We start from the raw sequence: 16,380 nt of genomic DNA, 5'->3' as shown, positions 1-16,380 counted from the left end.
GAGGTTCATCCACAAACCCTCGGGGGGGATGTCCTTGTTACTGTACTTCTCTTGTTCACAGGTCTACCAGCACATGGCTCAGTACCAGACATTTCACAGGGGACGTGTTAATATCCACATAATATAATTAAATCTAATGATATGCCTGGACACATCTGTAAGCTTAGCCCGTACTCTTAATACCAGTTAAGACATAGTGCTTATCCAAGCTGGATGCTGGTTATCAAAGACAAAAGAGCTGCAAGGTGTCAAAAAACTGTGAAGTTGCCTTTCCACGAGGCAAGGCAGGGGAAGGCAGCAGGATGTGTGAAGGGATAACCAGGTCTTACAAGCTACTTCTCAGGAGACTCTAATAAATGCAGTTTGCAGTCAGAGTATGCCTCTGAGAAAATAAAGATTTATCTAAAGAAGCCATTAGATCTTGTAGTCAGACTTTTCTGTGTCACAGACTCAGCTACCAAAAACAGGGAGTACAGTAGGCTCTGCTCCAGGCCCCAGTGCTTTCCACCACACTTTCTCATCTTTTTTCTTGATGTTTTCAGACTGAGTATTTCTGAGTACCACTTCCCCTGACACTCCTTTTAGAGGTTAATGACTTCTGCTGTTCAGACCCTGTGGCTTCTCACTCAGCTGGATGTCTGATTTATGCTGCCCATCACTGGTTCTTGTTATGCCTTTCTAGAGACACTAAACAAAAATGCCATAAAGGAACTCAAAAAGCACTGGTGTCAGTGCTGCTCTGCCCCTTATGCTCTACCTTGAGGACACAGAGAAGGTGAATTTTTTGTATTCAGCCAAGACAAGGATTCTGGACTCTCATGAGCAACAGAAGCTTGTTTAACAATTTACCTTTAATCTTCACATAGACAAGACTAGGGTTTTACCAACTTCTGCATGAAAAAACCCAACATTTTAAGGATCAAATGTCTGCACTGTATTTACTTCATAGAAAAATTATGAAACTCACTACTGAAACATTCACAGACTGACATGGTTTCTTCAAAGATTTATTTTTAGAGCATGCTTTTCCTCAGAGCAAATCTCCTCACTGCCTTTGCCCTCAGGGCACATTACTTTTATTTTCTTTGCAGTGTTGTCATTAAACACTGCACACATTTTTTCCTCTGCATTTTTTGCATACCCTGAAATCCTGATACAGTTAAAATAACTTACAGAAATCAATAAAGTCCAAATGCAAGCAACTCTCAGTTCAACTTGAGGTGCTAATATTCCTCCCCCTTCATTAAAAGGCTCTTTTTCATGGGGCAGAAGTGGTGTATTGTTAATATCACTAATAATATACATTCAGGTATGCAGAGAGGGAAGGATGTCCATCAACTTATAGCTGGCTCAGTGTAAACAAAACCTGGATCAAAACTTGGATCCACTTAAATAATAACCAAGCTTGGCTCTGGTCCAGCATTGCAACAGTCTAAAGTTTCTCCCCATCATTCCGTTTAAAGTCTGGGAAAGCATGTTTAAAAGCAGCCCCCATTTAACGTCAAGTTAATCATCCGCAACCAGCCTAGGCCAATTAGGAAGGCTTAGGGAGATTGGCCACAGTATCTTGAAAAGCAAAAGAAACATTTATTTTACTTCTCGCACCTTTTTGATGTGGACAACGTGCTGAAAGCCAAAGGGAGTTTTAATCAATCCCCAGAAAGCAGTAAGGAGCATCCGCCCGAGTTTATTCTGGCAGCCAAGGTGCAGACCTGCCAGGCATGAAATTGTTGGGAGATCCTACACACCAGGACATGCGCCTTCCTCACACAACAGCCAGTAGGCTCCCATCCTCAATCTCTTTAATAACCTTAAAGCTCTTAATCTCGGATAGTATCTCACTGAATAAACCAGCAGAGGAAAAAAACCCCTGATTGTCAAAGATTCGGATAAATAAACCCAAGTCAGTGCTGGGGCAGGTTCTTTAGCATGCTAATTCCTGCTTATACCAGCTCTACCTGCAAATAAGGCTCTAAACAAACTATTTCTACTACAAGGGGAGGGCAATTATACTGACAAAGGCACCTCTGTGTCGGGTTGGGCAGAAGGAGCCGGCAGGTCTGGGAGACGCAGGCTTAGCCTAGTCTCCTGCAGTGAATGCACATTGTCTAGTGCAGGGGGAAAAATGCCAGACTGGGGGAACCTAGCAGCATTCAAGACAACAGTGGTGCACCTTGTCTTCGAGAGTTATTTAATGCTTCTGGCACCTGTACTTACAGCCACCCCCTCTTTTTCTCTTTTACAGGTTTAGAATTTATTTGGCATGTATAATTGTTATTTTGATCCTATAGCTACAAACAATAGGCAGCATGTCATTTCTTGATCATTTTGCATTCTTCTTGGGTTTTACTACAGACTTAACCCTTTGGAATCGGAGCCTTAACAGCACCTAACAAGTTTTGTAACAGTCAGTCAAATATTACTGGTATTTGCTTTCAAGGGCTGCATTTTTTTTTTCCCACTGTAAAATGACATTGCCTTAAAAGCTACTATAGGTTTTTATTCACATATATTTATACCAACCAAAATCCAAAACTGATTTAGAACACCACATTAGAGGAATAAAATGCCGATTTCAAATGCTCTACCAGCAATTTCAATTCAGTTTGCAGGAAAAAAAGGGCTGTTTTAGTAGGAAGGGCATTTTATTTTTGCTAATTTCAAAGGAAATTTCTGATAAGCAGGTTCTCACATATGAGAACAGTCACAAATAGGCATGGTGGATGCAAAATGTAACTCAAAACTTTTACTACTGTCTTTCATATGTTTATCATCCTGCTGTAAACCCTCAGCTTCAGGACATGAAATAGCTCAGCTGTTATCAAAGGAACCAGGTGAGAGCTTGGTACACATCCTGTCACTTGAGATTACACTTTCCAGGTCAACGCACCAGCAGCTTGTTTATGGAGCATCTAGGGGGAAGGGAGAGGAGGGGGAAAAGGAGACTCTTGGAAGCTTTTCTGACTCATTTTGGAAATGAAAATTGTGTTGGAAATATCAGCCAAAGCACAAATTTGAGCTTAATACCTTGTAGTAATTATAAAAATAAACATTACCACAACCAACATACCCTTTCCTTGAAGAATAATTTACCACTCTATTATTTACTGTCTTTGCGGGATACAAAATAACTTTGTTGTGCAAAACTATGGAGTGGTATTGTCTGTAACGCTGTAAAACACTATTCAGAATGATTACGTATAAGAGGAGTGACATTTTATTAAACATTTTATGGCAGATATTATATGAGTATGAGTTTCTGTGATGTATGAAATAAGTAGGTATACTTACAGTGTTTATTTACATGGACATTTTAAAGATGTCTTTCAAAACCAATAGAATTTAATTCAACTGACTTTAACGGGACTTTATTCATATTAAGGTGTAAGACAGGCAGAAGACAGAAAATATATTATCTAATCTTGGATGATTACTTCAATATTCAGTTGTGACTAGAAATTAAATAGATTCTATTAAAAATATTGAAAACCAGAAAAGTATCCCTTCCCATTTCTGCCAACAGAAACGACATTTTGCATTAGTTAAAGTGATATTTTCCCTGACTACGATATGTTGTCTCTATATTTTTAAGAATAGCTGTCATGTACAGAGTTTCTGTAGATAAAGAATTTACTAGTCACAAGCTTCCATGCCCTGATGCTTTCACAGTAACTATTACTCGGAGAAAGAACACAAATAGAGGAAATAAATTCCCTTTGCAAAAGTGCTGTTATGTGCCTCCCCAAAGCAGCATCTGGATTTTGAGAAGTACAATGTTTTAAAGTACTTATTTACACAAGTAGTTCAGCATTTCAGACAAAGACAGTAAAAAATGTTTGCTTTCTAGCTGTAAAGAACTACAGGGGTTCAAGCCAACAGTCAGCTTAACAAGCTGTATCTGTCAAATCTTTTTATTGCTGGAATTAACATGCATTTTATTTCTAAGCTGCATATCATTACAGAATGGCTAATATCTGACCACCCAGTGAAGGCACAGGGAGTCTAGGAGGAAGCACTGACTGTAAATTCTTGCACTTATTATGATCCCAGACCTACTGTTCTTTAGTTCTTTGGTGAGGAAGGAAGAGAAGGGGATATCAATTATCTGACCCAGACTTCTATGTGCTGTGATAGGAATTTTCCCCCAAATAAAAACTTTTTTAGAGTTACAAAGGTCCACCAAGGGCAGTCTCCTCAAAGCATTAGGAAGGTTTATCCCACTGTGCAGAAGGTTGAGCAACCAAGTCAGATGACCAGCACAGATGAACTCATGATCGAGCTCAAATGCAGAAAATGAAAGGGAAGCAGAGGTGGGCATGGGCTACCCAGGATATACAGAACCATGCCTGGGTGTGCAACAATTGAGACAAAAAAGCCAAGGATTAGCTGAAGATCAATCTAGTTAGGGATGTAAAGGGGGAGTAAAAAAGGTTTCTGTAAGCATATCAGCAGCAAAAGGGCAACTTAATAAATTGTGAGGCTATTGCACAATGGGGGCAGGAAACCTAGTGACAAAGTACCTTTGTCTTAACTTTTTACTAGTAAATTCTGTCCCCAGGCCTCTCAGCTCCCCAAGCTTGTCAGAAAAGTCTGCATTACGGGCAGACAGAGCAATTGGAGCTATCTGCACATACACAATCCTGAGACCAGAACAGGTACCTCCAGTGGTGCTGAGACAGCTGGCTGATGACACTGTGAGGTTATTACCTTCAAAAGGTCAAGTCAGACAAGGGGGTTCTGGTAACTAGAACAAACATCACACCCATCTTGAAGATGGGTAAGAAAAGTAAGAAGAAAGATCTGGGAAACTGCAAGATGTCTGTACACCTCTGTTCCTGGGAGGTTTATGGAGCAAATGTCCCTGGAAGCCATTTCCAAGCATATGAAGAAAGAGGTATCGGGAACAACCAATTTGGATTTACCAAATCACAGCTGATCAACCAGTTTGCCAGACCTGTGGAAAAGAGGGCAGCAGTGAATGTTGCACACCTTGACTAAAAGCCTGGCTTTAGAGATGGTCAGTCATCATATCCCAGAGCTAAACCAGTAGAACATGAGCTGCACTCTCAGCAGATGATGCTGAATTGGGGAAAGAGTTAGTGTGCTATAGTGAGAGGCTGCTGTTCAGAGATACCTTCACAGGATGGAGATACAGGCTAAAAGCATCTTTGGAGAAAAAATCTGGAGGATTCTGTGCCCAAATTGAGTATGGGCCAGCAATGCCTCTTTGAAGTCAAGTCAGACAGCCACACCCTGGGCTATAGCAAGAGTGCAAGGGAAGTGGTTATTGTCCTGCATTCAGGACTGCTGAGACCACATCTGAAGCCCTGTGTCCAGTTCTGGCCTCTCCCACACAAAAAAAAGATGCTTTCACGCTGGAGTGAGTCCAGTGTGGGGCCATGAGCCAGTTGTGTAGTCCATGGCATATAAAAGAGGAACTCAGCGTGCTCAACTCCGAGAAGAGCAGGCTAGGGAGAGACTTTATTGCTCACTTAAAGGAGAGTGTAGGGAAAGAAAACTACCTTTGGAGGTGCACAGTGGAATGATCAGAAGCTTGAATATGGCCAATTTATTAGGTATAAGAAAAGAGGTGTAGAATTTTTTCTTTTCTATGTTTGCTTTTAAACCATGAAGGTGGTCAAATACCTGGTCATGTTACCCAGGTCACCTGTAGGACTGGCTCTCAAAAAAAATCATTCTAACATGAAGTCAGCAAGTAGAGAAAGCACAGAGCAGAGATATCTGCACAGTATTACTGTGAATTGTTTCTGCCGGTTGCACAGTAAAGTGGCACATTAACATGGCAATGAATGACCCAAAAGATTATTATTCTCAGTTATACAGAGGGGCACCAAAACTATGCAATCCAACTTCAGTGATCCTCAAAGGATATTCATTTGGACTAGAATGCAGGGATGATTATGATCATAATCAATACAAGATTCACTTAGCTGGATGCAAAAAGGGTTTACATAGCATCTCCTTTGTTAATTTGATGACAAGAGACATAAGATTTATCTGTCTGTGCCTTGGTTTTCTCTGTTAATGCAAGATGAACACTGAAATTACCTACATAAGGAGAGTGTGGGCATTTTATTTTAAAATCCACAGGAAGTTCTTCATAGGTAGAAAATAATACAAAATATAAGAATTCAAATAACAAGCAGTACATCTTGTTAAGACATGCAGGAATTTGCTTCATGAAGGTAAGACTAACTCTTCCCATCTTCTGGCTGCACTTATAATTAATACATTCTTCTGTGCTGACTACCATATGGGACTCTTACAGATTTTCACCTGAATTTCAGCATAAACAACTCATGGGAACTAAGGAGAACATACCAGATGGATCTGTAGTGGTAAGAACAGCTTTCAGGGATGACTTGTCTCTGAACTAGGAAAGGAGAATTTTCACTGCAATCCTTGCCATGTGGTAAATAAAACTTAAACCAAAAAAAGACATTCATTTACTTCAAATTAAAATTCCTGAAATTAAAAGTCAAAAATTCTGCTTTCAACACTTGCAGAAGAAAGTCAATCAGTTAAAGTCATGACTAAGATAGGCAAATGTTTAAACAGCTTGAATACTTTCATGAAGGCCCATTAAGCCCACAAGGAAACTTCAAGTTTCCCAAATAAAACTATTTTCTAGAATAACTATCTATTCTTGTTCTTCCACAACAGTATCTATGGAGTCACAACTAGATCTATTAAAATAAGTACATTAAGGGCTTGAGATACAAGTCTTGTGTCTTGAGACACAAAAGACAAAGCTAGAGCAAAGACTTCAGATGCAAATGAAAGAGCTGTTAGAGTGAACAACAGGAGAAGTACTGAGACAGTCCTAAAATTCTCATTCCTGTTTCATAGTTAAAGCTAATTTGACTTGCTTGGAGTATGAACATTCCAAACATACTAAGATATTTAAGTTCTCCTTAATAGAAGATCCATTATTATTTGATGTCCACTTGGTCATCATACTGACTAAATTAATTCAGAAGCACCACCTACCAAATCTAGTCTCATCTGAAATTCATTTTAAACCATTGATGTCTCTGGGTAACATTTACTGGCGCTGGTGACTGACACAATGAGTTAAGATCTGCCTGGCCTCACAAACACTGCCAGTTCCAGCACTAGCATTCAGGAGAGGGCTGCTTTTGCCTCCAACGCTGCTGTTCCACAAGCACCTCAAGGCAGTTTATTCTGAGACAGACTGGCTTCCCATGCCACAGCCTTTCCTTTTTCCTCCCTTCCACTGGGTACAGCCATCCTGAGAAGCTACAGAGTGAGCTGGTCTGGGTTCAAAACAAACTAAGCCCTAAGTACAAGGAGGTTTTACGGACTTTCTTGTTCCAGATCATTATGTGAGTGCACCAATCCTCTGACTGGCACACAGGAAAGGGGGCAGATAGGATTGCCATTTTCTTTTGGCTGCAGTGCCAAATGTTTGGTAGAAAACAGCACAAACCTGCCCAATTACATACCTAGTTGTGCCTAAGGGTGCCCTTGGACACAAGCCTTGTGACATGGTCTGTGCTCAGTGGGTGCCTGTCATTGCCAGGCTAAATTCTCTAGTTTTGTCAAATCACTCAAGTTTTTATTGGCAATGAATCCTAACGACATACAAAAGGACACGAACACAGGAAGTGGGGTGGAGGGGTTGAGAGAGGCAGAAACAGAGACAACAGCTGAGCAAAAACAAACTCAAACCCTTCTGCGGCGCTTTTTTTTCCCCCAGAGGTAAATAGACTCAATAAATGAAGCAATGAAACTGTGTCCTGTGATTAAATAATTGTCCGTTTCAACGCAACACAGTGCTGTAACTAGCTCGTGTCCATGTGTAGTCCTAATATCCACCAGTATTTACTCTAGTGGATAGAAATAATTCATGATACAACCCAAAACATTAATGTCATTAAAAATGGAAAAATGTAGCAAATTCTGCTCAGCCACCAAGAGCACGTATTCAGGGAGAAAAAAAAATCAAAAATTGCTACTTTAGTAAACTAGTTCATCACTGGTTTGCATTTTCTGTTTTCTTTTTGCTAGTCCAAGTAAAAGTCAGTAGCTGACCTCCATTCCTGCACAGCCTCAGGGAAGCAGACCTCTTTACAAAATCCCTGTTTTCAGTTGTAAATGTTAATCTGATCAACACAGTAATGCCATTTACTAGGAGTTCACACAATAGCCTCAGCTTCAGTAAAACACCTAAAAAATTAGCAAGTCAATTTAAAGGGAAAAACAACTCCCCATTAAATCCTATTCAGACCTGCAACTTCTCTCCAGGCCAAAACATACAGACACGTTCTCGCGGGCAGGCTCCCTCTTTGTAATGTTAACAGAACAATTTAGAAAGACTGGATGCTTAAAAAAGCAGATGGAATTTAAATACTGGGAAGAAGGGAGACTCGGTGTCTTTTGGAGCATCTTCAATTTATGGCTGCATTGCTGTAATTAAGAAACAGAGGAATACTGCCTGCTTCAGTGGAAATCCTGGGACAAATTAGAAGTATGCAAGCTTTCTCCCGACTTGTAGGCTGCACTCTGAAGAAACATCACACGATGCTCTGAAGTATTCATTGCAGCTTTTGTTTCAATACTTGAGTGTACTGGCTATCTCAAAATACTTCAAGACCGTTCTTATCCCCCCATATCTAATCTCCTTCATCTAAAGGTAGAAGACATCATAAAAGTATGTTAATCCTTTAAATTATTTGTAGCATATATCCTATTAGATTCAACATTCAGAAGATGTTTCAATTCCTGCTGTCATCATTAAACCCAACTTTACTTCTATGTTTCTACATATCTATGTGAAGACAGTAATACAGCAAGCAGAACTGTAGAGTCTGTAGCATATATTCAAAAGGCAGCTTTTCGTGGTGTTATTTGGGGAAATATTCTTCTAAAGAAGCAAGGGGAAGCTTGCTTTAGGAGTTTAGTTTTATGCTGGGCTCCCAGTGTCTATATTTCTTCATTATTATTGTGCTGCAATTAATTCCCATCGCCAAACGAATGATGACATCTGGGAAAGTTGCTGAATCAAACACAGAGAGCAAAAGCAAAGTTCCAAAACTGTAGGCTCTATATCACGTAGCAGATGAAAATAAGATTATTTTTACAGCAGGCAGAATATCAGGAATCACAAACTAATATGCAATGAACCTTAAACCTGCTGAAGTGAGTAAAGGAATCTCAGTAAGATTTACAAAAACCATATGCTCAAAAAGATGAGACAGTTTCTTCCCTTAGTCAAAAATGAAAAATGAAGATATAATATCACATAGCAATTTTTGCTTTTAAAAAGTAAAATTGCGTCTACCTATGAAAGTTTGTGAGAACAATGAAATTATATGTTCATTTGAGGCTTATTTTTAACATTTTTTAAATACATACCTTGTAAAGACCAAAGAAACCTAAGTCCCTTAATACACTCAGGGCACTAACTCGTGGACCAGTAGTAATTTCTCCAGCCACCTGCAATCGAATCTTGACAATTTCCAATGGATTGGTAAAGATTACTTGAGAACCTCCAGCCTGAAATTAAAAGCAGAAATCAATATATTAACCTGATAGATTATTTGCAGTGTGCATCCTGTTACATTCAAGATAAGACATTTTCAATCTCGCTGCACTCGGTTAAGCTATTTGCAGTCAAGAGTTTTAGTATTAGTGCACCTCACAAGGTAAGAAACCTACTTCCCCACGAGATGAGTCATCAGGAAAAACAGAGAGGAAGCAGGTCAGCCACTGCAGGACACTGCAGTACATCAGACAGGCACTAGCTCAATTCTTTTTGCAAGAACACATTCACCAACGCCAAGTTATGCAATACTGACAAACCAAGAACACTACAACACAAGGAATGAAGGAAAAGGAAAAATTAGTAACTAGTAAAGCAGCTGTGATGTGCAGTATATAGAGAGTGAAAACACACTGTTGAAGAGTAGAAATGTCGCAGAAGCTTTTTCCAATTTTGACATAAGTTCATATAACAAAGAACACATGGATTCCAATAAGCAGAATTGCGTGTATGTTGTGCTTTTTAAATAACCCTCTGAACTCCTAGTTTCGGTGCCATTAAATGCTGCTTGATTCAAGATTCTGAGCTCTACATCATTATCTGGGTACCAGGTATTAAAGAAAAGAAGGTCTACAGACTGAAGTATTCTATTAATCAAGAGCTGCTAAATGTTTTCAATGTGTCAGTCTCCACTTGTTGGGAAGACATCACTCAGTCGATTCTGAAAGTCTGCTTTAAAACACAGCACAGGCAAGCATTCTGGACTCCCTCTGGTTCTCGTAAAGTTCATCTCATTCATCATATGTACTTAGGGCATAACCCTTCGGCTACACTGACAGATCCTGAGCTAAAAATCTGCAACGAGAAAAAATGGTAATGTGAAGGTTATCTAAGTGTATTTTAAAAATACTCATTCAAACTCCTTCTGGCTCAAATTCAACAGAATGTCATTCTAACTTCTGATAAGTATGTAATTCTGTGGCGTGACTGCTATGCTCTTCTCTAGGCTCTGAAATCACATGAACTATGCAAAGGGCAACCCTTGCCCTCCCTACAACAAAACAACTATTTTGTTCTAGAAGGTAATGACTAAGATAAAATAAGCATTTAAAAGCACTTGCTTGTAGTGATGTCTAGTATGTTAACACCATGTGCACATATTTTTAAAATTATCCCAGTGTTAAAAGAATTAATTGTAGCTCAGATTAACTATCATTCAAAATAAAAAATGCACTCAGTAATATGGTTCAAATAATGTGCTGAAGAAATGGCAAATCACATGAACAACTACTCTTGTCTACCACTTGGAGTGAGCATACACAATGTGGTTAAAAATTAAAGTCTTTACATAACCCCCAAAATATCCCAAGTGTTTCCTATTTTGACCAGGAAAAGCTTACTCTTGTGTAACTCAACTGGTTTTGACTTTCAAATTGGCATAATTTAATTTAACTGCTTTTACCAAACCAGAATCCTGGTATATATTTATATATATATTTATATAACTGCTATTCTTGTTGCCATCAAAAATTAGGCTGATAAATTATTTGGCACAAATACTGATTTAAGTTTTGCACTTAAACTGAAACATCTTAAAAAGTAAGCATTCAAAACAAAACAAAAAATCTTTCTTTTACTTGCCTACTCATCTTGCAAAGTCTCAAAATAAATAAAAAGAATCCTGGAAAGGTTCTTTGATGAATTGCACATTCTCGTATAAAAAAAATTTGGTGTAGGTATTACAATTATTAGGCATTCCCACATGACAACATATATATTTTCTTCTTAAAAATTATAAAATCTGAATTGCAGGTGATAACGTTAATTTGCAAGTTTGTTATACAACAGGCATTCTCTAAAACACATTACTTAAAACCTTGTATCAATTGATCTATTAGCAGAATTAAACTAAATTCCCTCAGTATGACATTCCTGCAGTTCATTGTGCCATGACTCCATGAGAAATGTTCCTTTAATTTTCACTACAGGAAAACCATATTAAATTTTAAAAGATTACAACAAAATTAAGTATTAGTGCAAAATTAGTATTATTATTACTATTAGTGCACCAAAACATGGAACAATTGAAAAACCTATAAAAATGTTTATTAGTGAATGTCATCATAAAGAACGGAAGTCGAAAGATATCTCTGATTTTAGAGGAGAATAAAGGCAAATGATTTCAATACAATATAATTTCAATACAAACAGATGGGAAGTACTTCAGGTGCTAGCACATATAAATGTCTGTTTACATGTTCAACTTGGCTGTGTTGACACTTCCAGCATTAGTTTGCTGCTCTGGCTAAATCACATAGGACTTCCTCTGCTTCAGCTTGCTATTTAAAAACATGAGTGCTATTATTTACCCACTTCATACAACCAACCTTGCTACATTCAAAGTTTTAAAAACACTGAGACTCGCATGCCCCAGACTGTACTAAAAGGACTATCAGTGTCGCTGCCCACACAGCAGGTTTGAAGAGAGACACTGGTCATTTCCAGTGAAGTGCTTCCAGACGGTTCAGATACCAGCCCAGAACTCCCTGAACAATCCATGTCATGCTCCGGATTTGAGCAAAGATATACTCCAAAAATCAAACGGCGAATAACCGAAAGCGATGAGCCAGACAATACCTGACAGAGGTCTCAGTAGGAGGGTTCCTACCACCTGCCTGCCTTGTGATGCAGAGGAAGGCTGGTTTATCAGCCTGTGCAGAGGCAGTTCCAGTGGTAACAAGTACAGTCGCCTGGTGGGGAGCTTTGATTGTTCTGTTATTTGAGCATCTGTGCTGGTAACTGCAGCTCCTTGCTCTCAGAATGGGGGGGGGGGGGGAGGGAGGATGCAAACCGGAGATGGCTACTGTACTCTCTAATGAAATGATTTCTTGCTTATCTAGTACTGGTAACTCCTATTGTGTTATTCATCATCACAGTAATGCAAGCGTCTCATAAATATTAATTTATTTCCTCCCAGCGCTTCTGTGAGGAAAGTACAATGAATCTGGTTTTACAAGACGGGGTTTTGAGGCAGACAGTTTAATTGTACGGCCAGTGTGTGCATTTCCCCCCTGCTCAAACATTCTCAACTTGTAAGAGTCTCCAGATATCCTCATCTCCAAATCAGCAGCCTGAATCACAATACCATGGCTTCTGTCTTCTTTCTCAATTTTTGTATAATGAATGCAATGAAAGAAATCTCATCAATCTGGGTTTTTTTTCCAGTCATTTCAAGATACTGGTATAAACTGGTATGGAAAAAAAACCAAAAACAGACAAAACATCCTCAGCACATTGTGTCACCCTGTCCATTCATTTTGTTTGGCCAAAAGTTGAAGAATACTGCCTTCTTGTTTCCTAGCTTTTGCAGTCAAAAATGTAGTTAATTAGAAAATTTTGAAATTAGCTCCCAAAGGGAAGATTTTGAAAAAAAATATTTTTTTTTTGGTCCCGAATAAACACCATTTAAGCTCAGGTTGCTCAAGCTTAATGATTTCTCCACTAAGCGTCAGAAAAATCAAATACATCAACTGTTTAATACAGACGGTTCCCAATGACACAAATTTTGCTGTACTGAAGTTACAAACTTGAATACCTTCAACGCTGAATTCTTTATCACATCTTCCAATCATTTTTTAAACAAACGACCTGACTGTATAAGTAAATCTATCACTTTTCAGTTATTATCATGTGATTAAAGTAAAAACTACAATTTTGAGTTATTTATAGGTATAGATAACCAGAGGTACTGCATAGATAATTATCTCTAAGGGCCCACAAAGGGTCCATATTATTCTGAAAGAATTTAACATTCGACCTAATCACAAGCACTTATGGTCTTGTTTGATTTAGAGCAAGAAAATAAAAGGGAAATATCAATGTCATCCAAGAACAATTCATACATGCATAACTAGAAATCTGCATGCCTTTAAAGGTGCTTTAACAATGTCAGCTAGATACGCACCCATACACATGTGAATTTTAAAAAATAAGCTGGTTTTTTTCCCCATTTTTGCAGTTCTTCAACTCTGCTATTGGTATGATATCACCCAACACCTCTCGATGGCAGTATAGTCTTGCACAGTAATACAGTACTGTCTATCCTACTTTCCTACTTCACTGAACAGAAGGAAGAAGTAGAAATAGCTGAGCATTGATTGATTTTTTTTGTCCATGGAGAAATAAAGTCAACTCTGTAATTAAAAAAAATCGGTTTAGTAACAACCACTTAACAATACTTCAGTTAAGAAGTCAAAATGTTTTCTATTTCTTCATGAGTTCAAATCACTCTGCAATAAACTTACTGGAAAATAAACAGATTTTCACCCCCCTCATTACACTGAGAGAAGAAATTCCTGTTCTTTTTAATATAACTGCTTTTTGTGCCCTTATGAGATTAACTAAGAAATGAGCACACCAGACACAACTCTCCTCGGGCTTTCACATCTGCATTTGAAAGCTTTGGTGTATGTGCTGAAGAGAAGACAGCTTGCAATTAAAGAAGGAAATTTTGTGTTCTCCATTCCAGAAGAAAGTACTAGATTCTTTTCCTTTCAGTGCTACTGACCGTCAAATGTTCTTGTTCCTCTAATTAGCCTTATTACCTACGTGAAATTGTAGCCCCTTTCCTGCTCCCAGTAACTTAGGGTCAGCCTAGATCTTTCTTCTGCATCCCATCCAACTTACCACATATTCCTTTTTATGGTTTCATGGATGAAGAAAGGATTACTACTGCTATTAGAGTTATTATTAATGTTTTTCAACAATATCACACAGGGATAGCAATTATAGCAATTAATGGCAATCATAAAAATACATAAGCAATATATTATACAATTACCAAAAATCAACCTCCGCAAAAGAAATTGTCTACAACGTCTTGGTTACTTGTTTAATCTACAAAAGACAAGCAGATGCAAATTCCGAGATTTTTAGTCAACTGTTTATCACATTCAGTCCTACTGCACACCATACTCTGTCCCAAGCCCTTACTCCTTGTCAGTTGCCAGATGCAGCTTGCTCTCCTGTGCATTTCCTAGCATCCATTAATTCTAATTGAAATCAAAGTTCCTAAAGTAAATAAAGATTGCTCTTTGTCATTAAAAAAAAAATTAAAAATATACCAATGATTTCAAGAATGGAAGAATTACCATCCTCATTGCATAATAAAGGGCAACTAAGGCACAGAACTGTTCAATGATTTACCACAAAATCACATATCGACTCTACAACAGAACAGGGCTTAGAAGCCAGATTTACGGAGTGCCACTGCAGTGCTTCCAACTACCTCTAAAAGTCTTGGTGTTTGCATGGCAGTAGATCCCAAGAGCATCAGATGAATTATGCCAAACTGCTGTAGAGGGGATTTCACTGTGGACTCTCCTGTTACCAGAAAAGGTCCCAAGTAACAGACAGCAGTCCAAATTGACTGTTTTTCTTACAGATCTCAAAGGTGACAACCTTAATTTCGTGGTATTGTATGTCAAGAGCAAAGCATGCTGGGTTCTCAAAAGCTTGGTTCTATGTTACCTTTTCACTTCATAAAGACAGGCCTCAAAAAATCTAGACAAGCCATCTCATGCTATTTTGTGTTCTCTCATCTGTGGTCCTATCTACACAGCATTCTGATAACACTCTTCAGCAATGGGAGTTCATATAGTAAATACCTTTTCTTCAGATCACAAGATTTCCCAAGCCCTCAGTCATCTGCTTTTCACTACCCTGATCAGCCTATCACAGAAACAGCTTTCATGCTGCTCGGGCAGAATTCTGTTTTACTCTAGCTAATCCTTCTTGTCTTCTGAGGACAGCCTTCCCTTGGACTGGCTAAGGTTTTACTTTGTGCGGCTCAAACAGCGAACGCTGCTAGAATCACAGTTTTGGTAATGTCCAAATGTGCATAAAATGTAAAGCAAGCTCTGTCAAATCCTCACAAAAAAGTACTCATAAACAGAATTGCAATTAGTCTGAACAGAAGTACGTTCCTGCTACTGCATCAGATTTCCAAGACTAAGATGCAAGTTGTGCAGACCGTCCTACAATAGAATATTAATGACCTGTCTAAACAGAAACAAACAGGAGTATGGTTTGTTTATAAGCACTGACCAAATCTGCAATGGGAAACAAATTAAAATTTGTTTGGATATTTTCCACATTATAGGTAATTCACTTCTCAGAAGCCTAGCCAAAAAATCAAAGTGGAGCCTATTTGATTGGCATTATAAAAGCAATTAACTTACAGACCTGTCAAATCTGTTAACGTTTGGTTCTGTCTGCTCTACTTGTCTATTTTGACTAGTTGTAGAATCATTTAATGATTTACAGACCTTTCAAGTCCTAAGGCATGGTAGCTGTATTAAAACTGTGACCCATTATTTCTTGGTCACATCATAAATTACTGTGACATCATAAATATCTTCCTTTTTCTCACAGAAAGCTAGATTTTAATTCCTGTTTTGAGTTCAAGCCTTTGTTTTTGGATTTGGGGGTTTTTTGAACCTTCACTGGTAAACACTGTAATATTTTACTGCCAGTAAAAAAAGATGTAAAAGGAGAAAGGGATATGTAATAAAATATAATTGTCAAAACAAATCCATGTTTTAAACTGCAGTGTGCATTAATGTAAAACTTTACAGTCATTATTTCTATATATGCTTCATATTTAACAGGAGAAAAAAAGAGTAAGATTCAAATTGAATTAATATTAAGTAAGGTTTTCAGAAAAAATGGACTTTTAAAGCACTCAGAATTGTTTGCTTCTGGAATCAGAAAGCTATCAACCTAAACCTAGGCATCCCACCATGTTTTACAGTTTGAAAATTTTTCTCTCTTTTTTTTCAGGGCGAAAGGAAATG

General features: G+C 38.3%; 1 protein-coding gene across 2 annotated transcripts in view; it reads right to left on the bottom strand.

Annotated features, from left to right (window-relative positions):
- SLC25A13 (solute carrier family 25 member 13) overlaps positions 1-16,380 on the bottom strand; it is a 103,161-nt gene that overhangs the window by 7,245 nt on the left and 79,536 nt on the right. For both annotated transcript variants that reach the window (XM_066197123.1, XM_066197114.1), the window contains one exon: positions 9,400-9,540. In XM_066197123.1, coding sequence (XP_066053220.1) covers positions 9,400-9,540 — 141 coding nt within the window. The remainder of the gene's footprint in view (positions 1-9,399; positions 9,541-16,380) is intronic.

Source organism: Chamaea fasciata, unplaced genomic scaffold (genome assembly GCF_029207755.1).
Source record: "Chamaea fasciata isolate MVZ Bird 193981 ecotype frontalis unplaced genomic scaffold, bChaFas1.0.hap1 SCAF_1, whole genome shotgun sequence".
Classification (NCBI taxonomy): Eukaryota; Metazoa; Chordata; class Aves; order Passeriformes; family Sylviidae; genus Chamaea; species Chamaea fasciata.
This window is presented reverse-complemented; position numbering and strand designations above follow the sequence as displayed.